The sequence below is a fragment of the Canis lupus genome, chromosome 11 (assembly GCF_048164855.1).
Source record: "Canis lupus baileyi chromosome 11, mCanLup2.hap1, whole genome shotgun sequence".
In the NCBI taxonomy this organism is placed as follows: domain Eukaryota; kingdom Metazoa; phylum Chordata; class Mammalia; order Carnivora; family Canidae; genus Canis; species Canis lupus.
In genome coordinates, this window is record NC_132848.1 from 28,369,276 (window position 1) to 28,379,851 (window position 10,576).

Below are 10,576 nucleotides of genomic sequence, written 5' to 3' on the forward strand. Positions count from 1 at the left end.
ACTGCCACCTGCTTCAGTACGGCTCGCAGCAGCAGCTCCACATCTTGCTGTTCTCGTGGTGGAAGCTGGATGGGCTGCAGTAGGCCCACTGGGCCATGGAGAGCAAGAATAGGTTTGCCTCCCACTTCATGTGCCGCAGGAGCTGCAGGATGCAGTAGTGGGCTCCATGCATCAGGGTGGTGAGCTGCTGAAGACCCCAGCCCCATGCGATGGTCAGCGGCTGCCACAAGACCCGTTGGATGGGCAGCAGCATCTCCATGCACGGCTTCCTGGCCAGGATGAGGGTGAGCCCCCTGCCTACCTGCAGACTGCTGCACCACAGGATACAGAGGCCCAGCATGTAGACTGAGAGGCAATGGGAGGGAGGCCATATTTGCTATGGTCGCCTGTAACCCCAACAGAGGGGCAGAGAATTTCACCAGGCCTGGGCCACACAGGAGCAGGAGCAAGAGCTGCTGTGCACCCCTGGCCTGTCGGCTCCTGTTCTGTGGGGCATCATCCTGGTAGCTGGTAGTGGAGGAGCAGGGATGGGGTGCCTTCATGACCCAGAGGCTCTGTGCCCAGGCTCCTGCCCCAGGGGCATTGGGCTGTGCTCATGCCACAAGCTCACATTAACTGATCCTCTGGCCCAAATACTCTGTTATCTGGGCCAGGTGGTTTTGCAACAATCAATGACAGCACAAAAGATCAAGATGTGAGCTCATGTCAAAGAGGGAGCATTACTGCTTCAAAGGGACAAAGGGAGGCAGCCTTTGAAAGTAAAACTGTGATGTTCCAGTTTGGGTCCCCTGTGTTCATGCCCTCATGACAAATGTGACCCAGACCTCTGTGCTAGGCCCTGTACTGGGTGTTGAGCATGTAGGAAACGACATGGTCTCTGCCTACAGGAAGCTTTCAGTCTAGTAAGAGAGATGAATGCTGAAACGTTCTCATGTCATTCCCCATTCAGCTCCTCCTCAGGTCCTCTTAACCTTCCACACCTAGGGTTTTACCTGGCTGTAGAGAATATCTGCTCTTTAGGTACCTGAGCAAAGCCTAGGACCCTGTTTTGCTCCTTACTAGAAGTTCTATTTTATTTTTTTCATTTTTTAAAAGATCTTAGAGAGAGCACGTGTGTACACAAGCTAGGGAGGGGCGGAGGGAGAGGAAGAGAGGATCTCAACCAGGCTCCTGCTGAACATGGAGCCTGACGTGGGGCTCGATTGCAGGACCCTAAGATCATAACCTGATGCTTAACCCACTAAGCCACCCAGGCAGCCCTCTTTTCTCTTGATGGTAAAGAGGGAGTTTCTTTTAGGGAGAATAGTCTGTCTAGCACCTTCAGCGATGTCAAACCTTTTAAAAACTCTCCTCATGGTTTTAAATAGTCTTATTTGGCATGTGATGGTGGCTGTCTTGTTCCTCTGTCCTTCACTGATTGTGTGACTTTCTTCAGATTATTTCCTCTTGGCCTAAAACTTAGTTTTCTCTGTGAGAGGGGACAGACAATATGGGTCATAATCCCTTGTTTGCAATTCTGAAATTAAAAACTTCTTAAGTCATCGGATAGCAAAAACCAAACTGATCTGAATTCTTTAGGCAGCAAAGTCAGCCTTGAACTGATGTGAAGACATTTATATTTATCCCACTCCATGAGAATATTCTCTCTTTTTTAAAACAGAATTAATGTGTTTCATTAAAGAGTTTGGGGAGGATTACATAAGTGTGCACCATATTGCGTGATTTATTTAAAACATGAAAAAATGCTGAGTTTGGAAACACATCTGGCCCCAAAAAGTTCCAATAAGGGACTGAAGACCTGTCAGCGCTGCCCCTCAAGGGATGGTGTGAAGATTAAATGAAAATTTTTTTTTTTTAAAAGAACGATGTGAGCAACGGCCAGGCCCAAGAATCAAATAAAAAGGGGGGATGGAGGTGCAAGGTGATAGATGGGAAAGTTTGTGTGCACGCGTGCTCTCCTACATGAAAAAGGGTGGAGGGGTAGCCAGTTAGGACAGAGCCCAGGTGATCCTGGAGACCCGGGATCGAGTCCCACGTCGGGCTCTCCGCAGGGAGCCTGCTTCTCCCTCTGCCTGTGTCTCTGCCTCTCTCGCTCTCTCTCTCATGAATAAATAATTAAAAAAAAAAAAAAAAAAAAAAAAAAGACAGAGCCCAGGGTGGCGGCCTCAGGAGTTAATGCCTCATCCCAAGGAAACGACAGGGAGCCATGCGAAGTAACAAGATGACATTTGATTCTTAAAAAGATTTGGAAAGGCAAGCCTGGAGGTAGGGAGAACGCTTAGGAGCCTCCTGGGCCCCGGGGGTGGGAGAGCGTGGGGGCGGGTGCGCAAGCGACATCTGCGAGGGTCCCTGGGGCTGCAGGGCCAGGCTCCGGGGCTGGGCAGCCGGACCCGTCCCCGCAGGTCCTGAGGTCGTTTAGGCGCCACAGCGACCCCAGAAGCAGGACCACAGCAGCTGGACACCGGGAGCAGCGGCCGAGATGGGGCTCCGGGGGCGCACGTCGGAAATCAGAACGCACTGAAGGCAGGTTGGGTGTCGGGGAAGCAGCTTTGGGCTGGGAGCCAGGAAACCGGGCTTTCGCTCTTTTCTTTCCAACTTTGAGCAGGTGGCAGCGGGGCAACTCGTCCCAGCTCAGCGTGCCCGCCAAACGGCAACACCGCAGATCCGCTGCGTGGGACGGAACCCGGAGAGGCGTGTGCGGGCGCTTCGGCACTGAAACCCGCAGCCGGGTTATCCAATCCTAGAGGTGACTGCATCTCACAGGAAAAAGACGCAGCCGCGTAGCTTCAGCGTAACGGCGTCTTCGACCAAATTTGGCAGCTACCCAAACCCCTACAGTCGTCGCGCTCCAAAGCTCTGCCAGCGTTTCCGCGACGCTTCGCGAAGTTTGAACCCAGCCGCTTGCCGTAGTTTCTAGTCCCCGCCCCCCGTGGACGGCGTCCCGCTCCGAAGCAAACGCTAGGCGAGGACGAGCGAGCGTGGAAATGGCGGCCTGCACCCGCCCCCCGACCCAGCGTCCCCCGCGGGCGCGCGCTCGTACGCCGGAAGGGGCGGGCCCAGGCCGGGCTATATAAATGACTGGTCGCTCGTGGCCCGACCTCTACCGGCTGTACTGGGCGGCACGATGGTACGTATCATGGCGGTTTCCTCCTCGTTGGCGCGGCGGTGGGGCTCAATCCGCGGCGCAGCGCCGCCATCTCACCTCGGCGGGGGCCGGGGGCCTGCTCCAAGAGCGCGGGGCGCTTAGCGCGATCCGCAGTGAGGCCTATTTTCTGAAAACGCGTGAGGCTTGTGGTTGGTTTGGGGCCCGCCAGGCGGCTGGCGAACGCCCGCGGGGCGGGCTCCGGTATGGAGGTCTCGAGTCCCGGATAATACCTGGGGCTCGAGCTCACTGAGTTGGTGCTAGTGTAAGCTGGAGTTCGTAGGTACGTGGGCCGGGAGGACCTTGAGTCGGGGCGCTGGGCTTGTGCCGGCACGTGGGAGGGGAGCCCGGGCTGGGGTTGCCGAGGCCCCGCGCTGACCTGCGTGGGAGGCCGGTACCACCCGTGAGGTGAGGCCTCGAGTCCTAGGAGCCACAGATGATGAACTTTCTGACGGGCGGACAGATCCTCTGTGCTGATTGTCACGTTCTGATTTGGCTCTGTGGTGGCCTTCGTGTCTGGGGCCGGCGGGGAGCCCCTTGGTCCCCGCAGCCCCCTTGTCAGGATCTGGGCTGACTGGATGGCAGAGGCACCTGTGACTTAATGACCTCACCTGGTGTGCTTTTGGCCCATTTGGAGAAGGGGAGGTTCCATCTTAAAGTTACAAAATGAGGTTTTGAGGTAAAGATTCAGTTTAGGCCGCAGGGCCTTGTGCAAGGTGAACCCAGTCCAGCCCGTAAGCACACTTGTTAGCTGGGGCGCAGGGCCTCTGGCGCGGGCTCGGCATTGTGGAGAATCCTTCGCCACTGAGGCAAGCCCGGCATCAGGAGTGAGCTACATAAGAGGGGTTGGGAGTGCTCATGTTATCTTTTCTCCCAGTCCCACAGGAAGTTCTCCGCTCCCAGGCATGGGTCCCTGGGCTTCTTGCCTCGGAAACGCAGCAGCCGCCACCGTGGGAAGGTGAAGAGCTTCCCCAAGGATGACTCTTCCAAGCCTGTCCACCTCACAGCCTTCCTGGGCTACAAGGCCGGCATGACTCACATCGTGCGGGAGGTGGACCGGCCAGGATCCAGTGAGTACAAGCGGGATCCTTCACGCTGGTTGGGGGTGGCCTGGACGGTAGTCCCGAGAGGGCAGACTTGACGGGGTGGGAATCCCCATGGGGTTTGATTAACACTAAAGACTGCGGGTGGCTGGTGTTGCTTTAGGTGGGGGGATGTACTGAAGTCAGCGTTACGAGTAAATTTTTTAACTTTTTCTAAGAGTGCTCAGAGTGAGCAGGGGGAGAGAGAAAGCAGACTCCCCACTGACCAGGGAGCCCAATCCCCGGACCCTGGGATCATGACCTGAGGTAAAGGCAGATGCTTAACCAACTGAGCCACGCAAGTGCCCCAGAGATTTGTGATAGATGAGAATTAAAACGAGCCAGCGAAAGAGTTTTGTTGAGTTAGAATTCTAATGTATGGAGTAAGGACAAGCCTGGGAGTCTAGACGGCCTGTAAGGACCCCATTTCTGAAAAGTCCCCTGCTAGCTGAAGCTGGTTGCACTCTTGACCCAGATGGGGATTTCACACTTCTGCAAAAACGCTTATTCCTTATTGGGGATTTAGCTGTCCCACTCAAGTCTGACCACTCTTTTTGGCAGAGGTGAACAAGAAGGAAGTGGTGGAGGCTGTGACCATTGTGGAGACCCCACCCATGGTGGTTGTGGGCATCGTTGGCTATGTGGAAACCCCTCGAGGCCTCCGTACCTTTAAGACCATCTTTGCTGAGCACATCAGTGACGAATGCAAAAGGCGCTTCTATAAGAACTGGTAAGGGACAAGGAGGCCGTGCACTCTGGATGAGGAGAGCAAGTACCCTGTGCTGGGCTTCACTCTGGTGGGGAAGAGCTGCTCTGGTGTCTGGTTTAGTTGCCAGAACAAATTGTGAGGGCAGACCTTGAGCAGCACCTCTAGACCTTCACGTTCAGCTTAGTGTTAGGTGTTGGGTGAGGACTCTTGGTATTCAGTGTTCTTAGTTGCTGGGAGGTGTTTAGAAACTGAGGGGTGCAGTGTAACACTCCCCAGTCCTTCTGTCCAGGAGTGTGGTTGGGTTAATGGCTAAGCCGGAGCAAGAATTAGTGTGTATTTGAATGCTTGTGACTTGCATTAATTTTGTGGACCTCTGCTCAGCTCCGCTCGGCTCTGCCCGATGAGCTCCATCCAGGCTCCGCTTGCCGGTGGAAAAGGCTCCTTAGAAGCCGGCAATGAGCCCCATCCCCATGTGGTGCCAGTGTGCCTTCCACTCGCCCCTTTGGAGGGGTGATGAAGGCCTGCACCCGGCCCCGTCCCCAACTCTGCTCTGCTCCTGAAGGCATAAGTCTAAGAAGAAGGCCTTCACCAAATATTGCAAGAAGTGGCAGGATGACGATGGCAAGAAGCAGCTGGAGAAGGACTTCAACAGCATGAAGAAGTATTGCCAGGTGATCCGTGTCATCGCCCACACCCAGGTGAGCACCCCACAAGGTGCACAAAAGGAAGGTGACTGCCCCACAGCTTGGGGTATCAGATGGCACCTTGTTACCTGCTGTGAATTGATCCCTTTTCTCACACTGACCTTGTGTGGTCTCAGGATTTAAAGTCTGGATGCATGGGCCAGTAAGCAGCCTGGGGGTTGCTCAAAGTTCCACAGCAGCACAGTGCAGCCAGCGCCTGCCCTGCCCCTGATTTCTGGGGCCAGGTTAAGACAGTTGGTCTGAGAAGGAAGCCTGTGGTGCCTCTAGGCTTGTGGGTTGGTTTTTCTGATGCCAGCAGAGGGCAGTGTGTCTCTAGTCTTTATTGAAGCCGTGCCCCATTTTAGGAAAAGGGGCTGAAGGAACGCAGAACTCCTTAACTGTAAAATGCATAGCTGAGAGGAGTCTGGAGGAGGACCCTTGTCATTTACCCTGAAAATCTTATTTGCTATGAACTGAATAAGTCTTTGCCTGACTGGGTTAGAATGACTATTTCTTCTCTACAGTTGATCCGAGCTGTCATTCTAGGTTTACATCTTATTCCCAAGGGTTCAGTTTCCCTGGGGTTAGCAATGACTGGATCAGCTCAGATTTGTAATCTGACCATTTCTGAAGAAAATTCTATAGAACAGCACTGGGCCACCTTTAATGAAAAGCTTTAGGCTTGAATATTTTTCCCTTAATCTTTGCAGCTTCTATTCCGACCGAGGTGCTATTCCACTTTCCCACAGTGTATGAGTTGGAAAGGGGACTTGTACCCAGTGGGGAGTTAACACAGGAAGGCGGCTTCATTTTTGCCAATGGGGAAACATGAGGTTCAAGGTTGCCAAACTGTTCTGCCCACCCTGACTTCCTTCCCATGGAAGATCTCGAAGCTCAGGGATCTGAGCTGTATTGGTTCCCTCCTAGATGCGCCTGCTTCCTCTGCGCCAGAAGAAGGCCCACCTCATGGAGATCCAGGTGAACGGAGGCACAGTGGCCGAGAAGCTCGACTGGGCCCGTGAGAGGCTGGAGCAGCAGGTGCCTGTGAACCAGGTGTTTGGGCAAGATGAGATGATTGATGTCATCGGTGTCACCAAGGGCAAAGGCTACAAAGGTGAGTTTGCGATGGCCCAGGTTGCCATAAAACTCAGGGCTTCCATGTCTGGAGCTTTGGTGATGAGGCTCTGGAATAAGCACTGGCACGTGGCTGGAGTAAGATTGTGCAGGAATTTGTCTCCTTGCCTGACTTCTGAGAACAGCCTTGTGGCCAGGTGGGAGGGAAATATGGAGGGCTGGGAGAGAATTCTGGCCATACTTAAGAACCCTTTTGCCACATGCAGCCCACTGCAGGAGGCAGAGGGGACCTGGAAATTGAGTCCCTCCTCACTGGCTTCTGCCAGTGAGGAACTTGGTGAATGCTGTGAAGTGCACGTGTTCCCATTCTAGTTCTGGGCTGATTCTCCCAAGACTTTTTGTTACAGGTTTGAGAACAGGTTTATGTCTAGGCAGGTAATAAACCTGAGGAAATGTGAGAGGAGGGGGAGGACATGGGTATTTGAGGGTAACGTATGTTAAACCCACCTGTCCCTCAAACTGATCTAGTTAGTAGCTGTTGAATGTTCATATACAAGCACCACAAATGCATAAACTCACATTGGGTGTTTATGACAGGAAAGAGGCCAATGGCGCAAGTGCCAGACAGCCTGAAACAAGCTTGTGTTTTTTTCAGGGGTCACCAGCCGCTGGCACACCAAGAAGCTACCCCGCAAAACCCACCGGGGCCTGCGCAAGGTTGCCTGTATTGGAGCCTGGCATCCTGCCCGAGTGGCCTTCTCTGTGGCTCGGGCTGGGCAGAAAGGCTACCATCACCGCACTGAGATCAACAAGAAGGTGAGGTGCCAAGGAGGGAGTTCCCCTTGACGCTGAGAAGGGAAAGACTAGGCCGGTGTTGGGAGTAGCACTCCTCAGTTGGTAGGGGAGCTTCTGGAATGCATATGCACTTGAGCTGCTCATCTTTTCTGATGGGCATGGTTTTTGGTTCCTGGGTGTGATCTGTAAGGTGTAGTTTATTGAAGGTGGCTCTGGTGTAGCTGACCCCCAGAGTGCCCTGGGTAGAGAGCCTTTGCCTCGGGGGTTTGGGGAGGCCCCTGGGCTTTGTTTCCATCAGATGGTAGTGTCTCAGCCCAGCTGATTTGCTCTCTGCCCCAAGCCTGGGGTACCCCGTCATTAGGACTGGTAGCTATTTTTTCCAGAGTCCTTGGCAGATTAGCCTGCTGCTGGGTTTGATGCCACTTGTCTGCATTGGTTGTCCTTCCTGCAGCTAGCCTGCCTAGGGACACCTGAGTATTCCCCCTTGCAGTGTGAAAACGTTCCTTTCATTTAGATATACAAGATTGGCCAGGGCTATCTCATCAAGGATGGCAAGCTGATCAAGAACAACGCTTCCACTGATTACGATCTGTCTGACAAGAGCATCAACCCCCTGGTGAGTAGCCTGCGAGGTCTTCTGAGCCCCCAAAGCCCTGGCTCTTGTGGGGGAATTCCCCCTCATTCCTAGGGACTAATCTGCTCTGGGTCTCACCTGTGCGGTGCAACCCTGGTGCTCTCAGGTCCTGGTTAGCGCATGGAGGCTGTGTTAACTGATCCCTGGTCCTGTGCGCAGATCGCTTCCAGCTGTTAGTCCCTTGTAAACGGCAAGACTTGGGTCAACTGGTTGAGGGAGGTCTCTGACCCAGCTGTTCGGTGATGAGGCTCTGGAATGAGCGCTGGGCACAGCGCCCGAGTCAGACTGCGGAAACATTCCTTGCTGCCTTCCTTCTGAGAACAGCCCCATGGTCGTCAGGGGCGGCATGTGTAGTGTCGGACTGACCTCTATCCCTGTGCATGACCTGACCTGATGCCTTGGTTTCTCCAGGGTGGCTTTGTCCACTACGGTGAAGTGACCAATGACTTTGTGATGCTGAAAGGCTGTGTGGTGGGCACCAAGAAGCGAGTGCTGACTCTGCGCAAGGTGAGGCTGGGGCCCCTTCCTGGTGGGTGGGGTGTAGGCATGCGGTGCTCAGCCTTCCTGAAGAGGGAGCATTGACCGTTCCCAGACATGGAGCATAGCACCACACTCGGGAGGGGAGTTCAAAGGAAAAGGGGATTTGCCATTCCTCAGAAAGCAGCTTTGAAGTCCTGGGAGGAGGAAGTTCCCAGTCTGGCTTGGCATAGCTGTCTGCCTCTGGTTTTTCGTGTTTCCTGCTCAGTCGTCAGGCAGGGGTCATCTTGGGCAAACCAGCTGGCCTAGAGGTGTTGCGGGAGGGGGTTGCTCTAGGCTTTGGAGGGCCCGATGGAGACCGACCGTTGGTCCTCTCTGAGCTCTGTTGAGGGGCCTGCAAGCCAAGATGTGTGGGGAAGGAAGGCCTGGCACTTCGTAATTAAGCTTTGCTTTTTTGGCCCATAGTCCTTGCTGGTGCAGACCAAACGGCGTGCCCTAGAGAAGATTGACCTGAAATTCATTGACACCACCTCCAAGTTTGGCCATGGCCGATTCCAGACTGTGGAGGAGAAGAAAGCATTCATGGTACACACCCTCTCCCTTGTCACCCTTGGCCTGGGGTTGGGATGACTCCTGGGCGATGGGTCCCATCAGCTTGCCACCTGCCCATATGGTTGCTAGTGCAGAAGGCACAGCTGGGCTGGCTCCTGAGCTTGTGTCTGCACCGGGGAGCCAATTAGGGGTGGGGTATTTGTGCCCAGGTGCTCTCTCCCTCTGACCTTGCCCACTGTCCTTTCTCTGCAGGGACCACTTAAGAAAGATCGAATTGCAAAGGAAGAAGGAGCTTAATGTCAGGACCAGATTGTGCAGCTGGTGGGATCTCAATAAAAATTATTTTCCAGTGACTTCTGCCTCTGATTTGCTTCCCAGTTCTGTTTGCTTTCGCTGTGACCACAGGAGCCTGTATTTATTGAGATGTTGCCCTTGGCCTCTGGGCTTAGCTAAGGGTTTCCTTTTTCCCATAGCACTTGTCTGGTTCTGTGCCTGGAGCAGATTGGGTGCGCCGGGAGCTAAAAACTGAGCTGGGGTCTGCCCCATGGCTGTCAGAGTACACCCCAGGGCAGCAGGCTTGGCAGCTGTGTCACCCAGGTGAGGCAGCTGGCTCTCTGCTGTAGAGGTCGTCAGTTGTGTTTGCACAGCTTGGGTGGTAGCACAGTAGGAAGGAGGCTGTGAAGATTTGATGTTCCCTGTTGTCTTTGGAGTTGCTGATGGGCATGGCAGGGCCGACCCTGGCAGTATTGAGTGTAAGAATAATGTCACTAATCCACATAGGATTGGGTTCCAGTTGTGGCCTGTTCAGGTTCTTTTCTAACCCGTAGCCACCATCAACACATTAGGGGGTGGGTGCCATGCAGAAGCACCTGGATCTGTGGGACACAGTATTTACACTGAGGAAGGCGCTGCTTCATCACTCCTGTGAACACACACTGAGCTCAGGTGGTGAAGCCATTGGGCCCCTTTATTCTGGAGTTGTGTGGTTCAGCCTCCACCCTGGGCACCTGTAACACTGCTGAGCAGCTCAGCCACTCCAAGCTCTTGAGCTTCCAGGCCTCTGGTTTCTGACTGACCCCACTGATTGACTAGGCCTTGACCCTGGCGTTCGGGGTGTGCTAGTGCTCTCCTGGGCTCACTGATAGGCTCCTTCCCTCCCAGAGCTGCTGCACAGCCTTGGGCCAAGTAGATTTTTGCCTCTGACCTCTTGAGGCCCCTGGAGCCCAGCTGGGGCAGCTCTGGGTGCTCCCTGCTGTCCACCTGGTTTCTAGTGACCTCTGGGAACTGGTAGTGCTAGCTGGGGACGGCCTGGTGCCATGTGTGTGGTGCTATGCCAAGTGCATTTGAGATGGCCCATGCCCCTCTGGTTCCTAGTTAGCATGGTGTCCACACGAGTGGGGTGAGGTCCCCAAATTCCCAGGTGGGAGG

General features: G+C 54.3%; 1 protein-coding gene and 4 non-coding genes across 5 annotated transcripts; all 5 read left to right on the top strand.

Annotated features, from left to right (window-relative positions):
- Positions 1-2,967: 2,967 nt before the first annotated feature.
- Positions 2,968-9,501, top strand: RPL3 (ribosomal protein L3). The gene is made up of 10 exons (XM_072843911.1): positions 2,968-3,127; positions 4,020-4,212; positions 4,786-4,954; positions 5,496-5,631; positions 6,544-6,730; positions 7,346-7,506; positions 8,000-8,101; positions 8,531-8,626; positions 9,062-9,181; positions 9,401-9,501. The coding sequence occupies exons 1-10, from the start codon at positions 3,125-3,127 to the stop codon at positions 9,443-9,445; spliced, it is 1,212 nt and encodes a 403-aa protein (XP_072700012.1). The 5' UTR covers positions 2,968-3,124; the 3' UTR covers positions 9,446-9,501.
- Positions 3,574-3,637, top strand: LOC140600588 (small nucleolar RNA SNORD43). Its single transcript, XR_012003781.1, has one exon. It is a non-coding gene; the product is annotated as a small nucleolar RNA SNORD43 (small nucleolar RNA).
- LOC140600547 (small nucleolar RNA U82P) lies at positions 5,441-5,495 on the top strand. Its single transcript, XR_012003755.1, has one exon. It is a non-coding gene; the product is annotated as a small nucleolar RNA U82P (small nucleolar RNA).
- On the top strand, positions 6,784-6,876 carry LOC140600545 (small nucleolar RNA U83B). Its single transcript, XR_012003753.1, has one exon. It is a non-coding gene; the product is annotated as a small nucleolar RNA U83B (small nucleolar RNA).
- Positions 8,351-8,444, top strand: LOC140600544 (small nucleolar RNA U83B). Its single transcript, XR_012003752.1, has one exon. It is a non-coding gene; the product is annotated as a small nucleolar RNA U83B (small nucleolar RNA).
- Positions 9,502-10,576: the final 1,075 nt, after the last annotated feature.